General features: G+C 36.1%; 6 protein-coding genes across 8 annotated transcripts; 2 read left to right on the forward strand and 4 right to left on the reverse strand.

Moving 5' to 3' along the window:
• Positions 1-1,407: 1,407 nt before the first annotated feature.
• LOC129806926 (E3 ubiquitin-protein ligase Hakai) lies at positions 1,408-26,232 on the forward strand. Of its 3 annotated transcripts, none has more exons than XM_055855792.1 (5): positions 1,408-1,636; positions 1,696-1,883; positions 1,946-2,704; positions 7,987-8,083; positions 26,168-26,232. In XM_055855792.1, the coding sequence occupies exons 1-4, from the start codon at positions 1,507-1,509 to the stop codon at positions 8,065-8,067; spliced, it is 1,158 nt and encodes a 385-aa protein (XP_055711767.1). In that variant the 5' UTR covers positions 1,408-1,506; the 3' UTR covers positions 8,068-8,083; positions 26,168-26,232. The 3 variants fall into 3 exon arrangements, with proteins under 3 accessions (XP_055711767.1, XP_055711768.1, XP_055711766.1); XM_055855793.1 differs by lacking the exon at positions 26,168-26,232 and having other exon boundaries at positions 1,946-2,326; positions 2,504-2,704; positions 7,987-8,191; XM_055855791.1 differs by lacking the exon at positions 26,168-26,232 and having other exon boundaries at positions 7,987-8,191.
• On the reverse strand, positions 9,039-13,465 carry LOC129806949 (uncharacterized). Its single transcript, XM_055855829.1, has 3 exons — positions 13,256-13,465; positions 12,911-12,996; positions 9,039-9,525 (listed from the first exon to the last, which is right to left on the reverse strand). Exons 1-3 carry the CDS (start codon positions 13,311-13,313, stop codon positions 9,142-9,144), a joined length of 528 nt encoding a protein of 175 aa, XP_055711804.1. The 5' UTR covers positions 13,314-13,465; the 3' UTR covers positions 9,039-9,141.
• On the reverse strand, positions 17,857-18,991 carry LOC129806936 (S-adenosylmethionine mitochondrial carrier protein homolog). The gene is made up of 3 exons (XM_055855807.1): positions 18,874-18,991; positions 18,123-18,805; positions 17,857-18,054 (listed from the first exon to the last, which is right to left on the reverse strand). Exons 1-3 carry the CDS (start codon positions 18,907-18,909, stop codon positions 17,931-17,933), a joined length of 843 nt encoding a protein of 280 aa, XP_055711782.1. The 5' UTR covers positions 18,910-18,991; the 3' UTR covers positions 17,857-17,930.
• On the reverse strand, positions 19,076-21,167 carry LOC129806929 (translocating chain-associated membrane protein 1). Its single transcript, XM_055855797.1, has 5 exons — positions 20,604-21,167; positions 20,302-20,490; positions 19,900-20,231; positions 19,728-19,837; positions 19,076-19,663 (listed from the first exon to the last, which is right to left on the reverse strand). Exons 1-5 carry the CDS (start codon positions 20,736-20,738, stop codon positions 19,338-19,340), a joined length of 1,092 nt encoding a protein of 363 aa, XP_055711772.1. The 5' UTR covers positions 20,739-21,167; the 3' UTR covers positions 19,076-19,337.
• LOC129806927 (dynactin subunit 2) lies at positions 24,611-26,044 on the forward strand. Its single transcript, XM_055855794.1, has 2 exons — positions 24,611-24,777; positions 24,846-26,044. Exons 1-2 carry the CDS (start codon positions 24,742-24,744, stop codon positions 25,950-25,952), a joined length of 1,143 nt encoding a protein of 380 aa, XP_055711769.1. The 5' UTR covers positions 24,611-24,741; the 3' UTR covers positions 25,953-26,044.
• On the reverse strand, positions 25,966-26,857 carry LOC129806939 (rRNA-processing protein UTP23 homolog). Its single transcript, XM_055855810.1, has 2 exons — positions 26,694-26,857; positions 25,966-26,626 (listed from the first exon to the last, which is right to left on the reverse strand). The coding sequence occupies exons 1-2, from the start codon at positions 26,811-26,813 to the stop codon at positions 26,042-26,044; spliced, it is 705 nt and encodes a 234-aa protein (XP_055711785.1). The 5' UTR covers positions 26,814-26,857; the 3' UTR covers positions 25,966-26,041.
• Positions 26,858-27,935: the final 1,078 nt, after the last annotated feature.

Genomic DNA, 27,935 nt, shown 5'->3' on the forward strand with positions numbered 1-27,935 from the left:
ATTTCCTCACATATGATAGAATTGTGAGTGACTTTTTAAAAAGTGTAAAGAGAATTACTTTTTACAACCTATAATTATGTGAGGATTTGAAAAATTTTATTAAAAAATTACTCATCGAGGGAAGTGGGACACTTTTGAATGTGGGGCAGCTTTGAAATTGGGATTCTTCTCTTATATTTAAATAGAACTGAGCCATACCATAAATGTAATTTAGCTTATCAATCTGTTTGTGCAGCTAAATTATATCATGATGAGGCTCAATTTCATTTAAAAATAGGATAAAATCCCAATTTTAAAGCTGCCCCACTTCCCCATATTTTTGTTATTACTTTTACGGCGTTATCCCACTTGCACATGAAAATTGTAATGTGATTCACATTAATTGTCGCTTGCGAGCGTCCAAATATGTTTTTTGTGTCTTTGAGTCACCTAATATTTGGGGTTTTTCTATTTATTGATAAAGAAGTGGACTTGGCCTGCAAAAACAAGTTTAAATTTACCTAAAGCATAAATATTTTTCACATTAAAAAATTAAAGAGAAAATCGCATTAATGCTATAAATCAATTTATATCAAATTTTGTGGGCCAAGTCTACCTTTTTATCAACAAATAGATCAAATTTTGAATATAAAATGATTCAAACACACAAATTACACATTTGGACTCTCACCAGCGACAATTAATGTGAATCATATTAAAATTTTAATGTGCAAATGTGATAACACAGTTAGGGTAATAATTGGAATAATTCCTTAAGAAAAAAGGAAAAGAATATCAAGAAATATGCCAAAATTTTCTGAAAAATTGCGAATTTTACTTAAGAAAACCTTTCACGCTTTGCCTTTTTTGATTTCTTTTCTGTGTTTTATGGTCATTCGAAATACCGAAGTAAAATTGACCCTAGGACCCTATCAAACGTAAAATCGTTCACTATTACTGCAAATGTATATAAATTGAATAAATATTTCCGCCAGTCGATTATAGGAATCAAGGGTGGTCGAGTTGGGAGGTGGTCAAGTCAAGGATACTAATGAGAAAAATTAATTTTGTTTGCAAATTATTTTAACTCTTTTCGTACCGCACCATATCCTGCAAGCCAATTTCACAATTTTTTAATCAAAAATATCTAAGCTCAGGAATTAATTGAGGTCCTACAAAAAATATTTTACATTTGGACATCCTTATAGTATGTAATCACCCACAAGAATCGGATTTTTATCAGTTCTGAATAATTAAAAAACATTGATTTTCATAGAATGTTCATATGCTTCTTTGGGTACTACAGTCCCAAAAGAGATGAAAGAATTTAAAAAAAAAGATTTTATGATCGTTGAAATTTCGATTTTTGGCGGTATTTGCAAAAACCTGTCAACGTTTGGAAAAACCTGTTGACTATTTAGTGCTGAGTCGTAGGTGGCGCCGGTAGTCTATGTCTGCTAGTTTTGTTTACAGCTGAGATTTCTGTCTTTTCCGGCTTTTCCTCGAGGTTTTCCACTCCCCAGAGACATGCCAAAACGTGGTAGACCTAGGAAAAAGAATGTAATAGTGTCAGATGAGGAGCCGGTTATGTCACAAGATTCCGAGGTCCAAAGCAACGAGGATGAGAAAGAGGAAGTTGCCCAGGAAGCTATCAAGAGTGAGTCCCTAGATTTTCATCCTGTATTTGTACTGAATTTACAGTTTTTTAATTTCCAGTTGACATGGAGGCTGACATCTCTCAGTTGGAAGCACCAACTTTCACCACAATCCAACGTGGACCTCCAGAACCAATGCTAAGACTCAAGTGGAATCATCGGGTGACACTGATTGGGGAGAAAGTGCTGAATCCCATGATTCATTGCTGTGACAAATGTCTGAAGCCTATCCTGATTTATGGGAGAATGGTGAGCAGGGAAATAAGGGATGTAGAAAGAGAAATAGTTTTCTAGGTTAGATTTCTTAACAGATTCCCTGCAAGCATGTCTTTTGTCTGGCTTGTGCTCCCACGGAACCTCTGAAGGAGTGTTTCAGGTGCAAGGAGAAGGTCTGCCGGGTGGAACAATCGGGCTTAGGGTCTGTTTTCATGTGCAGTCACGGTGGATCCCGGTATGGGAGTAAGGGCTGCAAAAGAACTTACTTGTCTCAGAGGGATTTACAGGCTCACATCAATCATCGGCACTTACCCCATTTGGCGTCTAACCAGGAGAATTCAAACTCTGATTTGGCCAGTGAGTCACTGAAGCCAACACCAACAACAAATCCGCGCAAACTTTCCGGAAGCGAGAATCCTGGACCATTGAGGGCTAATGTGAGAAATGCCCAGGCGTATTCTGTCAACATCCCAGTGGTGAGTCAACAGAACAGTCGGACAAATCTGATCACTGTGCCTATTCAGGATTCCCAGCAGTCGGGAATATCGGGGATTGTGGGCCTCGGGGGGCAACAGGGGACTCAGCATGGGGAACTGGGAGTAACATCTAATCCGTACTTCGCCATGAGCACTGCCCAGAGCTTATATTCACAGGGAAGTCAAAACTTTTCGGGGATTACATCAATGGTGCACAGTGGAGCTTCCAGTCAATCGACTCAGGCCAGGAATATGCCCAATTTGCAGTCACAGAGCAGCCAGAATCCAGCCACAACGTCTGCAGCTGCCCACCAAGCGTCTCAATTCTTCACACAATACTCCGGACAGCAGCAGTATAATCAATTGCCGCACTATCAGGTAAGAGCCTCTGATAAATTTCCTTTAGCTTTTTCTAGATGAGATTCTTATTATATGGAATTAAAGCTTATTTACTGGACACACCTCACTGAGAGAAATCCGAAAAAGTTAAAATAATATTCCGAAAATGTTAATTTTATCCTGCAGTATTGATCCGAAATCGGTGTAAATATTACCCTTTTTAGGTTACCCTTTAAAAGTGTTAAAGTTACCCTTTTTCATGTTAATTTTACCCTTAACTCTTTCCGGACCGCAGCATATGCTGCAAGCCAATTTCACCATTTTTTAATCAAAAATATCTAAACTCAGGAATTAATTGAAGTCCTACAAAAAATATCTTATATTAAGACATCCTTAAAGTTTGTAATTATCCACAAGAATTGGATTTTTATCAGTTCTGAATAATTAAAAAACATTGTTTTTCACAGAATATTCATATGCTGCTTTGGGTACTCAGAGTCCCAAAAGAGACGAAAGAGTTAAAAAAGTGTAAATTTAACATTAAAAAATTTTGATATAATTTTACACCTAAAAAATGTTAAAGTTATGAGGAAAATAAGTTAATCGCACCCTCTTTTTTCTCAGTGCTGCGACTTATGCCGAGAGACGGCTTAACGTAATTATAATCAAAATAATAATTATACTCCAGTGCTCGCTTTGTAATCCGGATGATTGGGAGACAATATGACGGATGTCCGCTTCGTAATCCGGATGGATTTTTTGAATTTGTTCAACGTCTCAAAAATATATACAAGTTTTTTTTCTAGAATTGGAATAAAAGTTTTAAAGAAGCTTAAAAAAACATAATTAGAGAATTCTACGCTATTATACTTCATTTATTAAACAAAAACATCACAGGAGAATTCATTTTCATTGCTGAACACATATGCATACATGACCTCAAAACGATTTTAAATGTCAATAACTTGTCCGGATTACGGCGATCCGGATTAGAGAGCGGGCACTGTATATTCCTCTCCGTTTCTTACTAAGCCGTCTCTCGGTTTAAGCGGTTTAAGCCGTAAGTCTGTCTAGCTGGGGGGGGGGGGGCATTAAATAATAGCAGAAAAATCGCCTTGTCCTCAAACTTCAGAAGATCTTGAACACATCACAAATTTTCTCAAGACTTCTTTTAACTTGAAGAAATTTTTAAATGAACCTAATTTTTTAATTTAAAAAAGGTTTAATAATGTGAGGTTATGCTGAACATAACCTTAAAAATAACTTGAAATTGAAACTTGAATGGAACCAATTGCAAAATTCCCTAAAAAAAAAGGTCATTATTTTCACAAATATATCCAGGGACATGACCTTTCCTATGCTTCCCATATGTTTTTAGCGTGCCGAAAAAACTTTGGAGTTTATTCGGTGTTTTCTACCATTGTGGACTGAATTAGAATAAAATACAAAGGGACAGATAATCCTAACCGGCTTATGTAGGTGAGATTCTTAACGTGAGCTAACTCGGAGTGCATGCAAATTCGATTTGATGCTGAAGTAGGGAGACGCCATTCAGTTATCTTGAATCAAATTCGTGAAATTATACAAATTTTGTATTTAAACCAAAATATCAAGGATTTGGATGAACTGATAGAAAAGTGATATATGGGTGAAATGTAGACCAGAATGTTCTCTATAATTTTCCCATAGAACATGATCTCATCGATTACTCAGAAGCCAAGATAAGCGAGGTTTTTTGTTTCTTAACTCGTTTTTTCATCCAGAGTTCCCCAAGTAGTCATTTGTTGAACTTCAACTAAATCAAAGAATTGTTGTATTTTGCGGGACTTTCCATTTAAAACCCTATTTTAAGTGTCTTGCTGGAGTAGAGGCAGTCAAATTGGCATCTGAGTGATTTCAAAGCGTTATTATGGGAAAAATCAATTTTTTCACACTTAAACGGCAAAATCGAAGTGATAGCGTAGTCTGAGTGGAAAATGATGTATGGACGAAATGTAGAGACAAATGTGCTCTACAATTATGTCGAAGTAATCATCAAAATTGGTTCAGCGACAGTCGAGATAATTGAGGTTATGTGATATTGAAATTGGTTTTTCGACTGTGGCGCCCCTGGTGTTGGTCCCACAAAGTTCAAATGTTCTAGAAAGTTGTAGTATTTGGTGAGATCTTTCGTTTAAGCCCTCATTCATCAAAATCGGTCACATAGAACCGGAGATATGATTTTTTGAATTTTGTGAACTTTGACCCCTCATATCTCCGGTTCTATTGAAACCACAGCGCGCATACGCACCATTTTGGAAACGTCCTAGACTGGACTACAACATACTAAAATTTCATTAACTTGCACAATGCCGTTTTTGAGAAAAGTGACTTTGAATTTCGATGAATTTTGACGCTATCACAGCGCCACCTGTGGTGACTTTTTGAACTTCCATCTGAAAGTGCTCATCGAGACGAAACCAAAAAGGTAAAATTTAGGTCGCTATGTTAATTAGAACCGGAGATAGAGGCCGGTCAATGTTCGAACTTTGACCCCTTATAGCTCGAGTCAGGGGTTATGGATCGACTTAAGGTTTTTTTTGTTTGATAGGTATAATCAACAGCTACAACATACTAAAATTTCAGCCCGATGCACAATGGAATTTTTGAGTTATTTAACTTATAAGATTTAAAAATTTTCTTTTTAATAATAGCGCCCCTAGCGGTGGTTTTATGAACTTGCGATGTTAGAAGGGGAAGTGGCATTTCATGAGAGCTTTCCAAAAAGCCCTCACTTTTTAAATTCTGACAATTAGAACCGGAATTATGGGCATTTTAAGAAATTTTTTTTGGACCCTTATAGCTCGGGTCTGGGGGGTCAGGGCACCTTAAGTTTGGTATTGATGGAAAGCTCTAAGGCCCAGCTATAACATACTAAAATTTGAGCCCGCTCGATGCCATAGGGGCGGAGCTATTGAGAAAACAAAAAAAGGGGGGTCTTCAAAATGGCGGAAGGAGGGGTGGGGGGTGGGGGGTCTATGCACCAAGTTGCAATTTTAACCCGATATATAACCTTTGCCGAAAACCGCAAGTCGATATCTTTTTTAGTTTAGGAGCTATTAAGCTCCAAAGAGCGGCCGGCCGGCCAGCCGGCCGGCCGGCCGGCCGGCCGGCCGGGAACGTAAATTAGCCACATATATATTCGTGATCAGGAAGTGCTGAAACACATTTTGGCCAAATTTGAGGTCGATCGGACGACATGAAATTTTGTTAGGATTATAGTAGGTGAGATTGTTAAGAATCTCACCTAATACAAAATAAAAGCCAATTTAGTATAGAATGGGCAACTGAAAAGCCCAAATTGGCAACCAACGTAGCTTCGGAGATATCTTGTGAAATGTGTACGAAAACAGGAAAAAAATTACACTAAAACTGGTCGCATTTTTCAGAACTAATATCACTCCCTGGAATATATCCATTAAAAAAATAAGTTTGTATAGAATCCCATCTTATAAAAATCTTAGTAACATAATTTTTAGGTTATTCTTTTTATTTGTTCCGAAGTTAAGATTCGGTCCTTTTTTTTATTTAAAATACATCAGATATTTTAGTATGGAGAATTATTAACCAAAAGTTCCTTTAGACTGTAGATTAATACCAAATTTCTGTATTAATGTTTTTAAGGTTAGAAATAATATAACCTCACTTTTTTAAAAGTAACTTTCTTTTTATCAAAATAAAGAGAATGAGACTTATTGAATCAGGCTAATTTCATTTTCTACTTAAAAAGTGGAAATAAACTAGCCTTATTCAGCATAAATTTTATTATTTAATGAGTAGGTTATTACTAAAATGATGTGTTGGACCTAACCTAAAATATTTCTAACATATGATATGAATGACAAAATTTAACGACTTTTAGAGTATTTTATAAATGAAATGATTTCAGAGATCTTGCATTTCAAATAGCAATGCAAGTCTAACCTTAGAAATGATTTTTAAGGTTAGATTTTATCAAATTTCCCAGTTTTTTAGATTTTTGAAAGAAAAATCCAGCTAAAATCTCAATTTGTCTCTCAATTAGTCAGAAGGAAATTAAAAACGAGGGCTTTCGGGATTTTGGCCTTTTCGGGATTTCGGGTGCCATCGCCAATGATATAGGTCTCATTAGTGAACGCATCACAGACCACTTTTGCCGATTGTCCTTTGTATAGCTCTTATTGTTTGGCAACTATCCCAGTTAAAAGGTAAACGAACAACATTAATGGATAATAAAATTTCGTTTAGGTATTTTTGATAAATAAGCATGATTTTCACTTTTGAATTAACCCTTTAACGACGAGACACTTTTTACGGACTGAAAATCAATAATAAAAATTAAAATGAGAAACATAAATCAGTGTGATAAGTCTTACATGTAACCTTGGAAAGTCCAACAGAAGTCTGATTTGGTGAATTTTGTGTTTCTATGAACGATAGGGACAAAAATAGCCCAAAAATTTAAGTAATTTTTCTGACAATACCAATGAATAATATTTTTCGCTTTAATGAAAAATATTACGTATGAGTATTGTAGTTTATACTGCCAAAAGGGTTTTGCTTAAAAAATTGGAAGTATAACGAATAAATAAAAAAAATATGAATTTGAGAATTGAAAAATTCGCCATTTTTGAGCATAAATATTTACTACATAGCAAATAGCTAGGAGACTTACGAAAAATATTATAGATTTCTTCAACCTTCTACTTTACAATTATGCACAGACATAGGAAAAAAATAACTTTGGGTAGTCAGGAAAAATTATTTTCTTTATGGGACACCGGTGTTCCAATCGGTCTTAAATGGCCTCTCCCACTCCCATAAATTTTGATACGACTAACGCCCCTTCTATAATCGGAATAAGTTGAATTTTTTTTTACTACTTCCGTTTTGGTTTTTTTATTTGCTGATAATTTGACAATAATTTACTTCAACTGATCAATGCAGTTATTTTTTTTAGTAAAAGGGTTAACCCTTTAAGGACGATTGGGTCACCGGTGACCCAAAAATGAAATTTTTCCTACGGCCTTCTAAAGCTATGTTTTGGTCTAAAAAGTCAGAAAAAGTGATTTTTTCTGACCCCCGATTTTAAACCTTCTCGTCCTTAAAGGGTTAAAAGGCCCTATACCGAGCCCACAATTAAAAAACTGACACCGCCTACTTCATTATATATAAATTTAAAAGAACACGACTTTAATTTTTCATGGAGACGACAATATATAATATAAAAAAGAATCTCATCTAAGAACTTTTCAGCTAAACTAAATTTTTCAATCTTAATGAGATTTTGAGGCATTTCACAGAACTCCTCGGGATATGATCAACAGATGTACAACAGCAATGTTCAGCAGAATCAGCCTTGGAATCAGCAATATTACAGATAAGGTCCAAAGAGCCCAAGTAAGTTTTTCTCTATTTTTGTCTCTTTTGGATTTTATCCATAGAAGATTTCTCAATAAAATTTCGGCGTGAAGGGAAAAAATTTCCTTCTAGAATTTATCTAAGAAATTTTTATGTTTTTATCCGACCGAATTAATCACTTCCGGATGATTCGTGCCCAATTGATTGCCCATAATTCCGTGATAAGGTCACCGTGAGATAGCAAAGTGTCGCGCAAAGATGTGAAATTCCGCAGTGAAGTTTTAATAGTGAAGTGATGAAGATTACAGTGAAAATTCTCCTGTTGATTCCTGCTCTTGTAGTGGCAGAATGTCCGAGTATCCTTAAGGACTTCTCTGCCAAAACAGAGAATTTCCAACAACAAGTGAATGAGCAAATTTCGAGTATTAAGACATCCTACTCTGCTGGCACTTCGGGGGAATTGGTGCAAATGTGGCTATCAGTAGATGAAACAATGGGAGACATTGAGAACATAAAAATGGGCATTGGGAACATGATAGCAGAAGCAGAAGTGAATTGTGTGGAAAAATGTCCGACGAAGTACGATGAAGTTATACAAGAAGCAGATAGAGGATATCAGGAATGCCTCCGAAGAACACATCAAACTTCCGAGATGTTAATCAAGGATTTCCTGGGGAGAATCCATCAGGAATGGCGTCAGAGGAACAATCTTCAGCTTTCAAAACTCTATGAACTCTTCCACGGAGAAATCCGTGGGAATCCCATAAATGCGACCATTGAGAGTCTTGAGGCCGAAGTTAAGTCCAGTAGTCTGAATTGGGACAATGTAGAGATGATGAATTTAACAACTGGAGGAATTCAGAGCAAAGATGAATTACGCAGTACGGGAATAAGCACCTTCACATGTTTTATGATCGTCCGGAATGGACTATTCGGAAAGATCAAAGAAATTGAGGCTTTCCTCAATGATAATTGCTTCGATCAACCACAAATACCTGTAAAATCTTTCAGATAATCTTTATATACTTATCCACTTAGGTGAAATGCATTAGTACAACAATTATTTAAATAAAATATTTGATAAAATCAGGAGTGTTCTAGAATTTTCCTGAGGCCACAGTGAAGTGAACTTTGCCGTCCTCTCCTAAGTGGGACTGTGTATGAGTAAACTGACCATTTTGGCTGGTAATGGTGGATGTAGAGCCCTGAACTCGTACTGGAGTCTCTTCTTCGCCGAAACGCGAATGAAGGACACTAGGTCCGGCTGAGATGCCCGAAGAACTTGAAGTCCCTGTATAGGTGGTTCCTGGATTAGCCACAAAAGTTTGCTGGTGACCAAATGGAGCAGCAAAGCCAGGATTAAAAGGCTGACCAGCATAAGGGTTTGTGAAGTAAATTGGTGATCCGTTGCCGGAGGAAGAACTGGCTGAAGCAGATGCCGAGGACGAAGACACTTGTGCAGATCGCTTGAATCTGCTCATCTAGAAATCAAGAAAAATTTATAATCTCAACATTTTTTACTGATATGGAATATTGTCCGATAAAGAAAATGATTTTACAACAGATAATCTAAAATTAATAATTTAATTGCTTTTATTGTTTCATTCTAAATTAATTAACGGAATTTTGAGTTAATTTTATCATTCAAAATTCTTTTAAAACGAGAAACTTTCTCTGTTCCTATCAATTAGGTAATCAACTTAATGGATTTAATGCGATAATAGCGAAGACCGGGCAGATTACCCAGCAAATTCAATTTTTCTTTACTGCAATGAATATGAGAGTGAGTTAGCGTTTGTTTTTTGCATGTGGTGATATTAATTATAAATCCTTCGATTTTCAGTTTTTTGAAATTTCGAGTTTATTGACTAAGATATTTATCCACCCGGCTGTGGGCAATTATAGAGGTCAAACGGTTAGAAATAGAGACTTGGGAATTTCAGGTGACATCCCATAAGTCGACCAAAGATCCGTTAGCATGCCTTTCATTTTTCCCTTGTCACTCCAAAACCATGTTTTTTTGGAATTGCTCGAAAACGCATGGTTTTTTATTTTTGGATATGTTTTAAAGCTTCCCTAGGCCGGCATTCCGTTCACATTACGAAAATATCGTTGAAGTATTCTTAATCACTTTTTTTTTCAAGATCAAAAATTAAAAAAAAAAGCTTTACTGTGTGTATTACTCGACCGAAGGGGGTCGTAAACATAATCATGAAACAGAAACATAACTATGCTTTGAGCTCGTTGGAAAGTTCTTAGATTTTCTGACAAGACTGAACTGGTTACAATCGGTTCTGCAACGGTAATGAACCGATTGAGAATCGTTAACTAATTTTTATCCGAAATTTAATTTTATTATATTCCTAATTTGGCGATCCTTTAAGTGATTTAAGAATCAGTTCAAATCGGTTGTCAACCGGTAGGAGGAAGTGGGAGGTATAATAGTATAATTTAGTCCCACAAACCAAATTATAAAGTTGAATTGTATGAATGATAAAGGCTCAGTTCCATTTAAAAATGGGAAAAAAAAGCTCAACTCTAAAGTTTCCGCAATTTAAAGGTGTCCCAATTCTCTCTAACAGTAAATGATGTGAAAGGATTATTGAGATATGGCATCGAAATCCTGAAGTCTCGAAGTTCGAGGATTTTGCAAAGCCATGGGACGCTTTGCCACTCCTTTCATATCTCATTATACTTAAGGTATGATTTATTTTTAAGCGTAACATTTTAATTTTTAATGAATGAAAGTTAGTTATGCGGACTGAGGAGAGGAGCTACCTCGCTAAATTAACTCTTGTGATTGTGACCAATATTTAAAGTTCATGCATAGGGGGAAGTAGGGCACCTTTGAATTGGTGTAGTTTTGAAATTGGGCTTTTTTCTTCTATTTTTAAATGGGATTAAGCCTTATAATGATGTAATTTAGTTTTGCAATTGGTCTGTGAGGAAAAGTACATTCTCTTCGAACGTTCATGCCTTCGAATAATGTGAATTTCTTTTATCTTCCCCAAGATATTATCACGTAATTATCAATAATTAAAGATGAACTAACTAATATTATTTAATAGAAATATGTAAGTCTTTTAGGAAAAATAAAAGAAATTCGAAGGTATGAACGTTCGAAGGGAGAGTACTTTCCCGACTTTCCCCTACAGTTAAATTATATGATCACGTTAATTTCCAGTTGCATTTAAAAATATGAGAAAAAAGCTCTATTTTAAACTGCCTTAATTCAAAGGTTCCCCATTTCCCCTTATTAAATTGTTGAACATTTTATTCATTGAAACTCTTAATCTTAAGTTTGTTGTCTGTTAACCAATTAAATATTTCATAACTAAAAAACACCACATGAAACTCCGCCTAAATTCCCGCAACCCCTGCAACTAATAAAAAAAATGATGAGGTAAGATTTTTTTTCATTATACATTTCATAATAATTAAAAATGATGTCTGCATTTTATACAAAATTCATATTTTTATTTAAAAAACAATAGTTTTTATTTTTTTTTAAAACGTTTTTCTTACGAGAAAGAAAAGGATGTGAATTTTGATTTCATAAAATTTTACTGATCTAAAAGATGTGCCAGAGTTATAAGAAAAGAACTTTTACTTTTCTTGTTAAGGATTAGGAAATAATTTTATTTTTAAATAAAATATTGATTATAACTTTACCAGACATGGTATATCTAAGTTGCAAGAACAGGTTTAATTAAGCGTCTTGTATTGTCCTTAAAATATTATATTATGCTAAATTAAAAAAAAAACAAAAACTTAATGCCCTAAATGCCTTAATGCTCAAAAAAAACTTAAAAAAAACATGAATTCTATACCACTCTTTCGGATTTAAAATTGGACTGAACTAAATTTAATGTTGTATGATGTTCAAAAGAAGAATAAGAGTGCGAAAGAGTGGGATAGACATATGCAAAGCTTTTAAAAAAGAAAGAGATGTTAATTTTGATTTTATGAAATTTCCCTGATCTAAAAGGGTGCCGGAGCCATAAAGAATATTTGTAAAATAAATTTTAACTACATATATTTAAGTATAAAGAAATAAGGGAAGAGTACCCCGGATCGGAATGTTAAGAGACATGCTCCATATTTAGTTGAAAATATAATCCTTAAAACATTATTTGATATTTTTATGTATGCTAATTGATACATTAGTGATTCCTTTAACTATATCTGTGCTTTTGAATTTTTAATTTTTACAATAAATTAATAAAAAGTATGTGTAATTTCAAACTTGCACTCTGTACCACGGATCGTCAGGAATTTAATCAGGTGTCTCAGGGAAAATTGGTTTTGTAAATTAAATCATAGTTAATGCACTGGTATTCTTGCGAGAGTTAAATGGTAAAAAGTTGCTAATAGTTTTTAAAAAATCATTTAATTTGGAGCAACAATGTGGTTCTCTTCCCTTATAATGGCAGCTACAAAATGCAGAAAGTTATTCAGCAATAACCAAATATTAAATTTGTTTGAAAGAACCGCGAATCTCCACGAGTAAAGCACAAACAGTCGCACTTTACTGCATTCAAATTAAATATTCCAAGGACAATTCTTCTGGGGATATTAAGATGTTTAAAAGCTTATGAAGCTTAAAATAGAATAATTTGTTTGAGTTAATTCTATCATTTAAAAATTATTTAGCAACAGGCGTTCTTCACACTAATAATTCTTTCTATAATAATATTTTCCTTGTGAATTCTGTCATCAGCGAGACAATATTTACTGAATATTTATTATGAGAGAATTACACGATTAATTTACACCAAATTCCACACTAAAGCAAACTGTATATAAACTTGAGAAGTTTTCGCATTCTATAAAAAAGGCATTTCTTGGTAAAATCTTGGGACTTACCGTTTCTGGATGGAGAGGGAAATAGTTCAGTAAGTGTCCATGCTCATCCACAGTAAATGCCGCCCTCGGTACATAGTGTCCATAATCTGGAAGAGAGACAAATTCCAGTGAATTTTGACTTTTTTTTTTGTAAAATCTTGGGTTTTTTTAGGATCTCCGGGGTAAATACTTTGGTTTAATTTGATGTGCTTGACCACTGAGTCAGAGGTCTCAAAATACAAATTACGTAATCAAACAAGTTGAATGGGCAATTTAGCATTGAAATCTTTTGAGGTAGACATCATACTTTTACAAGGGAAAAAGTGCCGCGCAAAAAAAAGGGAAAATGCAGAAAAGCAAACTTACTTGCAAATGTGAAGGTGGCAAGAGTTGCCAAGAATAATCCACACAACAGTAGTTTCATTGCTCTTCCTGGGAGTTAGTTTGGTGGAAATAAAATAAAAAATAAAATTAATAAAAATCACAAAAGACTCCACACGATGAGTCGGAAATTAAACTGAAGGTGGTGGTTGGAGAAGTAGTTTCTTTTATGATGAACTCCCCACCACCAGCATCTCAATTCTGTCGGTTTTTCTCTCTCGATTCCAGATGAAGAAGCGCTTTGTGTCGCCGTGTGATCAAGGTTCCCGGCTTCTCTCTCTCAGTTTATCAACTTAGCTAGTTTTTAATTTTTAGAGGTAAAACAGGTTAATTGCTTGCGGAAAATTTCGCGCCAAAACAAGAAACAGCAATTGATCTAAATCGGAGCTTTTCCAGGTGAATTTCTTTTTAGGAAACTCCGAAAAAGATCATAAGTAAAATAAACTATAGTTAAAAGCTACATTTTAACCGTAGGGGAGGTGGGGCTACTTTGAGCGGGGAGGCTAAATTGATATTAGATGTAATTTAGAAAGACAAAGTAATTATGGATTCAAATTAAATTAAGGTAAGTTTCAGCTTTTTTTGGGCATATGGAAAAAAATCTTATGTCAATGAAGCCCCACAGCTCAAAGTAGCCCAAACTTCCCCTTTTATTTCTCTCTTAATATTGATATTTAGGCAAATTACCCTAAGAATATAATACTGGCCTCACACATCTTTATCCATACGACTTACAGTAGACTCTCTCAAATTCGGGCATATGGGACCGAACGGACCGAAATGTCAGCCGAATTAGACAGAAATTCGGGCGACAAAAGTTTTGAAATGCAACGATTTTTTATTCATGTGCAGTGCATACAGATATTGAGTTTACACACTCATATATAACGTAAATTGCATGAAAATCCCTCAATAATGCAAAATCACATCAAAACTAAGACAAACCATGCCAAATTTGAGCATATTTGATTCATTTGATAATCATAATCAAACTGGAAAAATGACAACAAACTTTTTTCAAATGTAACCGCTGCCTGAATTAAAAAGTAGCCCGATCTTAAAAGTTCCGAATTTGCGAGAGTCTACTGTAACTTCTCTAATTTCTAACCAGACGAGACATTAATTTGTGAATCATTTGACTAATGATTGTATACTAAAAGGAAATAATTTCTTATAGCTCTGACACACCTTTTAGATTAGGAAAATTTCATAAAGTCGAAATTCGCATCCCTTTCTTTCTCATATCTATTGCATCAGTCTATCCCACTCTTTTTCGTCTTTTAAACAGCATCACAAATTAAATTTAACTCAACCGAATTTGAAGTTCGAAAGAGTGTTTAATGAAGTTTTACTGATCTAAAAGATGTGTCGGGGCCATTAGATTTTGAAAAAGCCACTAAGATTGATTATTTATTTAGGATTTCGAGATCCTCGGAAACTGAGCTATACCTCCAATCTAATACCCGTGTAAGATGAATCCTCTTTCGTCTAGACTAGAATGTTATAATCTGTATCTGAAAGATGATTTATCAGAGGTTTTGGCTACAAAATTGAATTTTGTTGCAATTTAGTATAACTCATTATTTCAAATTGTGTGAGAACGAGATTGAAAAAAGTCAAAGAGACTTGATTTATATTTCATAAAAGGCAATCTAAATCCCAAAATTCTCTTAATTTTATCTTGTTATTGGACTTTAATCAAAATTACTTTAAAAATTATGCATTAAATCAAATACAGTCTATCAAAATATAATTTTAGGGCATTCATGGCACCTTTCAGGTCAGAAAAATTTCAGGAAATTAAAATTTTCATCTCTTTCTTTCCCAAACGTATTTAGACGTAGTAAGGCGTCGAAGCTTTGCGGAGTGCTCGAACTAATGAGACAGACAGAGCTTCTCTGTGAATTTTTCTTTCACATAGTGTTTGTGGATGCATATTGCTTGACTACAGATTAAATTGATTCATAAAGTAAGGAAACCATTCCGAAATAGAAAATTTCTTAAGAATAGCGCAATTTAGAATGTTTTAGCAGGAGTAATACGCACATTGACAAATAAAAAAGTAAATTCGAGGAAAGTATCATTTGCAGATACTTTACCTATTCATTACCGATTAGATCCGATGCAGATGGGTTGGAAATTTCAAGACCTTTCAAGAATATCGTATTTAAAGTAAATCGATTGAGAAATTGGCGCTTCAAAGTGGTTTAACTTTGACCTTTGAAAATTTGATATCAAGTGTTCTCCAGTCGCGTCTATAAATGAAATATTCACATACCTTTAAAATAAAACATTAGAAATTGAAAAAAAATTAAGAGTAGTTTTCGAAATAATCCAAAAAACATGGTTTAGTTGGGAAGAAGGGGGGTGAGGGGAAAAACGGAAAAAGACTGTGCTTGACAATCTTGATTTATGGGGTGGGGAGTTATCGAAGACAAGAAGTCGATATCTCTTACAGTTTGGCCTCAAGGCGTATCACGAGCTTTCGAACAATTACAAGAGATTTTTGAAAAATATTTGAGAAAGATACATCAATTACGGGTACTTTACCCACTCACTAGCGATTCATTACCACCAGAGTCAGGTTGGAAATTTCAAGACCTTTTAAAAAAAAATCGAATTGAAGCAAATCGGTTGAGAAGTGAGTATTCCAAAGTCGTTTAACCTCGGATTTAACTTTAACTTTCGAAATATAAGCGTCGAAATGTTTTTAGGCATAAGAATGTTAGTACCATAAAACAATTTATAAAATCTATTATTTTATTATCCTTATAGTCCTTCAACTGTATGCAGCATATATTACACAAAAAAAACATTGTACGGTCCCCCTTTTTGTTGATTTGACAAAAAAAAATAATTTTATTGATTGATGATTTTGGTATCTATTTTTATGGATATATTTATTTTTTTAAAGAATGTTCAACATAGGATATTAGTCAAAATTGTCCGTAAGGTCTAAGACCTTGGATAGGGTTGTAGGTAAGGGGGAAAGAAAAAAGGAAAAACAAAAAAACGTATTTACAAAAATGAATGTATTTCACCAATTGATTGCCGGTCCTGGTATATATCATTCAATTTTAAATCTAATTAAATACAAAACATTTTCAAAAATGACAAAAATTGACTAGAATTTGAAATAACGAAAAAACATGATTTTGTTGAGGGGAAAGCGGGGTTCTGGGAAAAGAAGAAAAACGTTTCTATACGGGTGGGCATCCGAAGACCAGAAGTCGATATCTCTTGCCGTTTGGACTCTAACCAGAAAAACTGGAATAATTTTCGAATTAGATATTATTAAACTGAACTTTATGCAGAATTTTCAAAAATTGCATTTGCACTAATCCAAAGCTTTTTGGATTTTGTACCGCTTTTTTTGTTTTAATATTTATTTTGTTATGTGTTAAAGCAGCTAAAGCTATTTTAGGGCAGAATCACATTGACAGTCAAACGCCGTCAAAGCCTCACCGTATTTCGTTAATTTACGCATTTTCATTGCAATTCTCACGGAAATTCTCGATTACCGTATTACCTTATCTCATACTCGATGGCACTAGGTGAAAATAATACAAGAAAACTGAAGAATTAAAACGAAAATGCGATAAACGGTGAGCAAAAAAACTGTACGAAAAACTGTAGCAAAAAAATCCTTTTGCTCACCGTTTATCGCATTTTCGTTTTATTTATTTAATTTTTTTATACTATTTTGACTTAGTGCTATCGAGAATGAGATAAGGTAATACGGTAATTGAAAATTTTTGTAAGAATTGCAATGAAAATGCGTAAATCTACGAAATACGGTGAGCATTTTACTGTCAATGTCATTTTGCCCCTATTTTGGTAAAGATCCACATGATTTTGCGTCTCTTCATCAATGTTTAACATTTCTTACGTGTTTTCTTCGCAATTATTACCGATAGGGTGGTGTCACCACTTCTCGCCAGTGACCCACTTCTCGCCACCTATAGTTAAATCGAAGAAAAATCATACAATATGAGTAATAAAAAGAATATCAGGAAGAAAAACCAACGCTGAATATATTTTTTAAAAATATTGTCCAAAATAATTGAGTTTGGGCATTTTCAAGTAGGTGGCGAGAAGTGGTTATTTTTGAATTTTTAATAAAAATATATATTTTTTAAGTAATCCACTGTTAAATTGAGGGACTATTAGTTTGATATATCTATAGACAACATATCTGAGTAACTTTGTGTGAAATTTAAGTTACTTTATAATAAGTGTTTAAAAATTATAATTAAATTAATTTCAGTTTTTCCTCAAAGTGGCGATAAGTGGTTACTCCACCCTAGGACAGAGTGCAGCCGTTTAGGCAGCTTTTAAGACTCCAAATTTTATGAATTATAATTCAAGCTAACTTAAGATTAAATTAGTCGTACTTGGGTATTAGGGTATTAGCTATTTGAAAATTATTTTATTATCCCAAAAATTTTTATTTTTTAAAATTCTGTTTTTTTCTGGAGTGCCCTACTCTTCTGTTTTTTTCTGAATTTTTGCTGTGAACTTTTTATTTTTCATCTAATAAATTATTACTGCTGCAATACTTTTGAATTTAACAAAAAGAATCAGTGTTCCTCTATAATTATCTATTTATTATAAATTCCATTTTTAACATAAAATGCATTAAGTAGTTTTGTTCTTTGGCTCATGAATCTTGCTGGAAGATACTAGAGGCAGATATTGTGCTGCTAACAAAGTCATAAACACCAAAAAAGATGGTCCCTCCAATTGATATCCACATAACACGGGGAATGAAGCCAGAAAAGAGTCTTGAAGAGAAATGAAAAGAATGATTCAAGAATTTTGAAAATCCAGGAAGGAAAAAAAAGGAACTTACCCGGAAATTCCTTCCCTGGCATATATGTTTCTGAGAACACTGAACATATTGTTCTTTTGGGCTTCTCCTTGATTAGCCAGCATTATTCTCGTCTTGGCCACATCAAAAGGGGTAGTAATACCACCGGCAATGGCTCCTGCAAGGGCTCCACAGATAGCAACATGAGCACTGGCTAAGGGTTCTCCTCTGTGCTCACTCCAGGTGGCTTTGAAATATTCCCAGAGGGGAAATTGAATGAGAGAAAAGGGAATTTCTCTCGAGAGGGTAGTCCCGAAACCACGATATAGCCCTCCGATAAAGCCTTCAGTTCTGAGAGCATGCCTGAGGATACTGATTGCAGATCGATTGCCCTGCGTCAGATCCTGTCGGCGCTGCTTGGCTATTTCTACTGGAACACGAATGAGACAGGCTGCCACTTCACCTAGACTCGCTGAGATCATGTGCACCACTGGGGTGTGGATGTTGAGGAAATTTTGGGAATTCAGGAGGGATTTGGTGGTTTCGTATGTACAGAAAAACAATGCAGCACAAGGTGCACTTCCAGCGGCTGCTGGTAGAAAACCTTTGTAGATTTTGGACAATCCACCGGACTTCCAGAAACCTCTCTCACTCTGCAGACGTGTTTTTATTGTGTCCACAGGAAAGAGGACGACATCAACAACAGTACCTGCTACTCCTCCACTCTGGGAAAAATGATAAAATCTCGGTGATTTTGGACAGGATTTACTATTCATGTGATGGAAATACTTACAATGAGGGATGTGAAGAACAATCCAGAACTAGTCATTGTGGAAAAATTGTGTTTTTTGCTGGAAAAATCGTGAAAAAAGTTCCAGGGGAAAAAACTTCGTTGACATCTTTGAGTGGAAAAAAAGTGAGGTTAGAATTGATTCAATTCAAATCGGCGCAACTGATTCCTTTGATTTAATTTTTTTTAATGAAAAACAATTAAATTTTTACAAAAAAGAATTTTTTATTTCTTTTAAAATGCTTTGCACATTTCTCCGAAGACGAAAAAAAGTGTGTGTAATCTGGAAAATCATTGAGAAAGTACATTTCTTAACTCTGCATTTACTGTAGATGGTTTTTGTTTTCTCTCTTTCGTTCTGCTTGGCTTTCCGGATGTCACAAGAACAAAAATTTATTTTTTGTTTTTAAAAAAAGTCCTTGGAAGAATATCAAAATAAAAATGCACATTTCAGGCGTCTCTGGCGTCTACTTAGTCTTGAGTTTTCCAGAATTTTGTTCACCATCTGGAAGATCACCATCTTGCTTCTTCTCTTTTTTCACCTTGTCCACTTTAACGGATTTGGACTTCTTCAGGGCCTTCAATTCAGCTTGCTTTTCGCGCCTATTGCGAAGGAATTCATTGATAAACTGGAAGATCAGGTAACCCTGAAGGCTGTATACGACAAAGAGGGAAACAATGCCAATACTGGCATGATCTGTGGTGCCGCCAATTCCGTAAAAGAAGGTCAGTACGGAGATGACCATTGTGGCAAAGCGCATGGACACGAAAACAATGTTACTGAGGACACGAACTGCAAAAGAAAAGGGATATGATAAAAAAAAGGACAGGAGATTTGTAAAGAAAATTTAGCTTACCATTGGACAATTTCTCGTGTTTGTCGAAGATGTCCAAGAGTTGGACAAAATGCGTGCTGACTTCACTGAAGTAGTGGAAAGTGAGGAGGACGATGCTGATTCTCTGGAAGCTGCAAAGGAATTGGGATAGTGAGAAAAATGCTAAGAAAAAAATTGTTCCGGAAGAAATTACTTGAATACGTAGCCAAAGGCAATGAAGAGAAGACCAGCTAGAGCATGGCGGATTTTATCCTTCTGCTCCTCCTTCTTCACCTTCTGGAAGTACAATTCGGGCAGCATATGGAGGTAGTAGGCCAGTTGGATGATGAAGTAGAGTTTATGGAGGAAAGACATTGGATGATTCGGATAATCTACCCAGAGATTTGACATCATCCGGACATACTGTTCCCGCAGAATCACCTCAATGCCCCAAACGAAGGATACCAAGTAGAAGACAACCAACTGGCCTGATTCATTAAAGCGAGCCAGTTTGAATTTCGACAGATGAAGTTTCTTGGAGATTTTCTACAAATTAAAAAAAAGGAATAGAACAAGATCCAGGATTCACCGTGAAAAAAAAACTCCCGGAACTTACATCGAGGACGTATTCTTGGAGTATTGCATGCATAATGATACAGATGAGCATGTAGAAGAAGACAGCACAGGAATCCTTCCAGCCAGGCTCATAGTAGAAGGGAAGACCACGGGGAACTTCGGAGCTCGGCTCCTGTCCCGTGACATTATGATGGAGGGTGACGAAGACACTTGCCAGTTGACTTGTTGTCTATATTGATGATTGTTGGGAGTAGGAGGGAAGACAATCAAAATCCACGTGGCAATTTTGAAGGTGAAATTTATGTATTCGCACTCAGGTCACAAAAAAAAATTCCCACTCACCTGAATCATCAGCCCAACGACAAATACCATGGCAATGCAGGAGACAATATCTGCATGGTTCTGGATGACAAATTCATGGCTCAGGATAGGTGGATTCTTACTAGAACTCTTCCTGCCGATTGGTTTGATGGCCATCTTCAGCTAATCACACACAAATTGTTCAATTCCTCACAACAAAAACACCCCCAAAATTTGCACAATTTCCCCCAGTACCTATTTGCACTGGCAATGTGGTCAGAAGTACGGTACTTGCGTGGCTATCTGGGATTATCTGCAGAGAGATGGTCCTGCACACCACCTAACCTCACTTTTGCAAGCTAACGTCACCAAGTTTGGGGGAAAAATACCTCCGGGACGCTCTTCACACACATCCACCGCACTTCACTGGCTGTTGTCGTCCAATTGGGTCCGATCGGTAGTACCCCAATCACATTCGGTACTCTACTATTTGCCAATTTTGCCAAGAAAATGTTTAGTTTGGACTACGTTGGGTCGCCAGCAGTCGGCCAAATCATCACAACAGAGCACTTTTTAGGCTTAGAAGGTTCCATGCAATTTACAAGTGGTGGGAAAGTTTCATGAAATTTAACAACGCAAATTGTAAATTTTTCATTTGCTTGGAAATTTATTACTCTTATCAATTTCTGCTGTTTTTTTTCTGCTGTTGCACTTAAAATATTATTTTCTTTAACTCTTTCGTCTCCTTTGGGACTCTGGGTACCCATGGAAAAAATAATTTTTTTAGACTATTTAGAATCGATAAAATTCCGATTCTTGTGGATGATTACAAACTATAAGGATGTCCAAATCTAGGATATTTTTTGCAGCATCCCAATTAACTCCTGAGCTAAGATATTCTTGGTCAAAAATCGTGAATTTTCGATTTTCTGCTTCCTTGCACATATTGTGACTTTTTTCATATTTCTAGACCCGAATAAGGAAAAACCTCTCGGGGCCAATAAGTATGATAACTATCAATTACAGATTACATAAATTCGAAAAACAATTTTTTCATAAATTTTCAAAAAACTTGTTCAAAGTTGATGGGAATTCTCGTCCCCAAAAATCTTGAGGTCAAATGTAAGGTTATCCCGCCAGTGCCCGCCATTTGCTTTTTGACACCAACGACCAACCTTGTAAGAAAATTCAAGCGGGAGCGAAATTTTTGTCAATATGGCCGATAATTTTGACATTTGGCAGCGAAGGAGATTGCTTTCGGGGAAGTTTTTCCTATTCTTCCAGATTTTGGTGAATTCTGATTGTCCAGGAAGTGTTTTTTTGGCTCTTGAGAAAGCTTAATGTGTCTGCAATAACATCCTGTTGAGAGAAATGTGTGTTAAAGTGTTATTCTGTGAAATATTTTGAGGAATCTGTTGGCAAGCAGGAGCTGGGTGTCCTTTTTAGCACTTCCTGGACATCCCACAAGATACTGGTCAATAATGCACCTTGTTTTAGTGATCAACATTGTAAAGGAGTCATTTGACATGCAAAAATAATTCACAAAATTGATATTAGTGGATTTTGGAAAATTGAAGTTTGTCCAAGTTTCTATCTTTTGCGTTCTGTAGGGGACGAGAGTTCCCATGAGTTTTCCAATTTCCCAGAGGCGGAGAAAATTCTTTCTCTACAAAAGTATCATATTTGACCACTAAGAGTTACAATAAAGTGAGTTTTACTGAAAATCGTTCGCTGGATATGTTGTGGTCCGGAAAGAGTTAAAATATATCGCTTTAATATAATAAAAAAAATAATATAAAAAATTTGATACTGTTGGATTGCTGATATGATATACCCGACTGACCAATTGTAAAAAGTTTGTAAAACGTTAAACGTACAACGGTACAACAATACACTCCTCGGTACACTCTCTCAAATTCGAGTACATATTTGGGATTGGGACCGAAATGTCACCCGAGAGAATTAGAGAGAAATTCTGGCGTCAAACTTTTTGAAATGCAACGAGTTTTTGTTTATCTGCTTTAGTGCCTTGACAATTACTTTTCCAAGTTTGAATAAAGAAAACTATGGGAAATGGGAGAAAATGTAGAACTTTTTCGTTATAGGCTCTATTAAATTTTTGAGGCTGCGAAAGCATGGAATGATCGTAAGTCATAGCTGACCACATTAAATTACGAAAATTAATAATCAATACCACATGTTTACGTAAACATGAGACTCAGGATTTTGGCTGCCACCGGTTCCACGGGCCAAAAGTATTATGAAAACATGAACATTTTAGGATTTTTGAATGTTTCAATATGTTAAAATCAGTCTAGCACATCTTCGTAAGGTATTCTATATGAAAATTATGGTTAAAAAGGTCCTCAGATAACTCCTGGCTGAGTTAGAAATACATTTCGATCAACTGAAGGTGAATTTTTCTTTTGAAAATCTTTTTTTTTTTTTAATTGCTTCTTGTGGAGGTCTTTAGGTAGACAATAAATCGCCACAACATAAAATATAAAAATCATCGACCAAATTTGAAAAACCTAAATATCATCTTGTCCCCAAGTTAGCCGGATAACGAAAAGCTCAGTGTACTCATTGAAAATTCCACAAAAAAACCTCAATGATAAGAAATCACATTAAAACTAAAAGACATCATGACAAAATTAAATATATTATTTACTTCAATAGACAAAATTTGACCAAACATGAAAATATTAACAATATGTTAGCACTAGCTTCTCCCCAACGGTTAAACCCCCCGTTGGTATTTGAATTTGGCATTATAGATGTCTCTCGGAGCGGCGCCGATTTCTCCTAAGAGTGTTCCTAGTGTTAGCCTGTGAGTTACCCCTACGGGAGGGGTATCGTAGAGAGGATTAGTATTGTGAGAGTTAGTTCATGTTGGATCGTCGTAGGGTATAGATCGTTAGGAGGAACGCTGAGGGTTCTGGAGAAATCTCTGGCGGCTAAGGCGCTCATCCACGCGATTGCATTGAGGGCTCCGCCCTTACAGATTCCCTGACGGTTCTAACAAATATTTTTTTGAAATGCGCCAGGCCTCCGAATGAGAAAGTAGCTCTATTGAAAAAAAAAACCGATTGAGCAAGGGTCTACTGTATTATTATTAACCCTATCGAGGAATTTATACCATTTGTTAATTGTATTATCGTATTGAAAAATTATCCAGTCCATTTGTGGATTGCTCAGTCATTTTTTAATGGGAATGCATATTCCATGCTCCTAGATTTTTGTATGAGTAGCATTCTATAGACAGAAGCTAATTTCTTTACGATTTTTTTACTGACTTTTTTGTTTAATATAGTGATAGACAGCACAAGCTCTGCTTGACTTGCTACACGACTTTAATCAATTGCATTGTTCACTTCGATTGATTAATCTCAGGGTAACAAGATTTGGAAAAGGTATCGTGCGTATAATTCACTCGCTCTTATAATGTCCACAGGTGATTAAAAATGTTTACGTTAGTAAAAATGTGGTACGTAATAATGGTAATAATGGTAAAAATAATATAGTCTAATCCGGAGGCGTGCAAGAACCGTTGAAACCGAATAAACGTCAAATGAAACATGTACGTCAATGGTCAAAACGCTACTATAACAAACTTATTTTGACATTAATTCGGTTTTTGTACACCTCTAATCCCACCGAGCACGAAATGCTAGCCGATTTCAATTCTGCTGAAAACATGAATTTTTAGCTGAATTCTGCTAACCTTTGAACGAAACTCGCGAGGCAGTGCCATTTCTATATATTTGGTTAGCACTTTTTGTTCGATAGCTGCTAACCGGTCAGCAAATTTTTGCTCATCGACTCAGCAAAAATGTTGAAAACGCTGCCTTGTTTAGCTAACTGTTCTCGCTGGGATTTAGCAGCTAAATTTAAATTAAATAGTTTATTTTAGTTCCTAACTTTTTGCTATTTTTAATTTTTATTATTAATCAAATTATAAAAATAAAAAAATACGGGACAAAATATGGTCAGCTGGGTGCATAGTGAAATTTTCATGAAAATTTCAATCACGGAATTGCTATATTTTTCCGCAAGGCGTCGCTGCCATCGGCAGGGTGTTTTTGACAGCAGAAAATTCAGACAATTTTTCTGTGAGGAAAATACGCGATTTTAAGGCATTTTCCTGGAAAAATTCAGTGCAAAACAGAAGTGTATCGCAATGGCAGATCCCAAGTTCCTTAATCTTCCGGGAATCGTGAGTATTGGGCATTGGGAAGAAAGGAAAAATGACGTCATTCTGGGTGGGTTTATCTGTTTGGGCAGGTCTACGATCAGCCGGACGTGTACGAGACGCCAGATGTTCCAGAAGTTGAGACATCTGACTACTACGAGGAAGATCCCGAGAATAGCGCCATTGAGTGCCTTCAGCTGTCTACGAAGGATTCTTTCAATAAATTCCGGGGGAAGTACCTCAAAGGTGATGTTGACTTCTCGGACAAGATTAGCAAGAGAAGTCGCACGGGATACACTGCTAGGTCTGGATTGTGGGAGATCAATGGTGAGGGTGAGAGAGAGACGCCACTGCAGAGGTACCGACGTCTCCAGTGTGAGATGCATGAATTGCTGGATGAGATGTCGGCAATTCAGGCAAATGCAGAGACCACGAAGGAAGAGAAGAAGTCTTATGAGGTGATATCGGGCGTGGTAACATCTGCTAGTAAGATTCTGCAGAGTCTGAGGCTTGAGGAGGTGCTGGGAAAGGATACTGTGTCCAAGAGTACTGAGCAGGAGCTGAAGAAACTGGTGCAGAATGTTGAGGGATTCAAGAAGGCAGATTCTGTGATGCCATCAATCAGTGATGTTCAGTTGGCTCAGGAAAATAGGATTGCTGAGCTGGAGCATAAAATATATACCTTGGAGAAGGCTGTTGGGGCAAAGCCTGAGAAATTAAGCCGTCTGATTGGCTCTCTCGGGGTTAATAATCTCCTGGCGGGAGTACAGCAGTTGTCAGCTAAAGCTGCTCTTCTGCAGCCAGCTCAGTTGGATCTACTGGAAACGAGACTTCTCGGTCTGGCCACGAAGATGAATGCTGTGGCCGAGAAGAGTAGTCCGACGGCTCAGGAGAGTGACAGGGATGCTAAAGTGATGGAATTGTACAAGATAGCCAAACGCACGGAGCCTATTGTGCAGGTTCTGCCGGAAATGGTGGCTCGGATGCAATCTCTAGAGGCTCTCCACAAATATTCCTCCAATTTCAGCAAAGCCATCGCCGAGCTGGAAGCCACCCAGACCATGATACTCACGGGATTGTCTCAGAATAAGGTGCTTCTGCAAGGGATCCAGGAGACATCAGCTGTGCAATTTGATAATCTGCAGAAGGAAGTGAAGAAACTCGAGGATAGAATTAACAGCTTCAAGCTTCCCAAATAAAGAAAATCTCATCTGCAATTTGTGCTTCATTCACGGCTAATTTAATCATCATTTTTTATTGTAAAATTGTTAATAAAATATTTCGCACTTTAGCTTGATAACTTTAGTTCCTCCTTCACGTGCTGCGGGATTTTTATCCTGCGGCGTTTCTTCTTTTCAGACTTCTCTGGATTATTTGCAGTTGGATTCAGTTGAGGTTTTCTTTTCTTTTTCAGACACGAAAGTGGATTCGGATTCTTTTTCTTGCGCTTCTTCTTCACCGGCTGCGCCTCCTTGGGCTCCACTTTTAGTGTTCCCAGGTTATTCAACTGCTTCTCCATCTGAATGTTCACAGAAGTTTTTGTAGCGTCCGAAGGGGCTTCAAAAACCGGTGTCACTCCATGGAAATACAACACAGGCTGCCCTGGATGTCTCCTGCACCAGTTCTGCAAGCTCTTGTCCTGCGTGGCCACAATGTAGCGACTCTGGGGCGCTAGGGTTTTTATGCACTGCGATCCGGAAATTTTGTCTTCACTGTGACTGCAGCGATGGATAGCAAAGGACTTAAGGACAAAGGTGGTCTTTGAGAAAGTCGGTCCCAGACTCTCTGTTTCCATAATGCAGCATCTCGTTGTGATGAATTTCACCTCAGCGTCCAGGTAATTAGTGATTTGGTCATTTATTTTGATTTTCTTCTGCAATTCCGGAATGTAAACAAAGGTTAAATTAGGTAATTTCTCGAGGATTTTCTTCTTAACTCACACTCAGGGCATGGTGGCAAAAAGTGGCGTCTATTAAGACTTGATAGGGCTGCCTGAATCCATAGTTTAACTTGTAAAATTCGAGATATTTCAGCAATTTATTCCTTCTCTTCACTTTCATCGTGGAATCTCCGAAAAAACTCGCGTGTTTTTATCAATGACAGTTATTCGACCAATAATTTTCCCGCTTAGACCATTTAGACGAGTTCAAGGGTTTCCGCGTTTTTTTAAAAATACCCAGAAGCCCCAAAATCTCCAACGGATTTTACTTGTTTTCTCACAAATTCCATAAACTTAAAAGGGAACGTGCCTAAAAATGTATATTTGACCTTTCCACATGTGAAAAATATCCACGTAATCCCTGGAAAATCTTCCGAACACAACACTCTTTTCTGCGAATGTTGGAAAACACGTGCCGGCCATTAGGAAAAAATCCTGGGTGGCAATAAGAAAAATCAACATTGCCTCAAGTGGTGAGATTTTCATTTCGTGACACAGCAAAATAATCGTGGGCTGGAAAAATAAAGAAAATCCCACATTCTATTATTTTATAACAGAGAACATGGAGACTTAAGAAAAACAGGAAAATTTACACTCTCCTTTTGCTATGCATATTTTGTCATGCGAATGTGAAAGATAGAAGATACCCCAAAAGTAGTCTTTTGTAGATTTTTCTTTAGCTCCCTTTTACCATTGTTTACTCCAGGGATTTAATTGAAATCTTCATGGAAAGTCACACAATTTTGTCAAACGTTTTCACAGTGAATTTTCCCTCTCTTTTTAGGGGAGGTGAACTAAAAAAGACGCGAGCTTGTAATTACTATAAGATTTTTGCAATTAATTGTTTTGATTTATAATCACTTCTAATCTACACAGTAAAAAAATTAGAACAAAAATAGTGGATAATTTTTTACATCACTATTTTAGTGGTAATTTTGTAAAACGTGTAATTTTTGAAACGTGTAATTTCCCGCGTGTAATCTCTTACGTGTACTTTTTTTGCGTGTAATATGCAGAATGTAATCTGGAATTCTGTGTAAAGTGGTGAGTGCACTGAGAAAAAAAAGAGGGTGCGATTAACTTTTTTCCTCATAATTTTAACACTTTTTAGGTGTAAAAATATATCAACAATTTTTAATGTTAATTTTACACCTTTTTAAGGGTAAAATTAACATGAAAATGAGTACCTTTAACCCCTAATACACCTAAAAAGGGTAATATTTACACCGATTTCGGATCAATA

Source organism: Phlebotomus papatasi, chromosome 3 (genome assembly GCF_024763615.1).
Source record: "Phlebotomus papatasi isolate M1 chromosome 3, Ppap_2.1, whole genome shotgun sequence".
Classification (NCBI taxonomy): Eukaryota; Metazoa; Arthropoda; class Insecta; order Diptera; family Psychodidae; genus Phlebotomus; species Phlebotomus papatasi.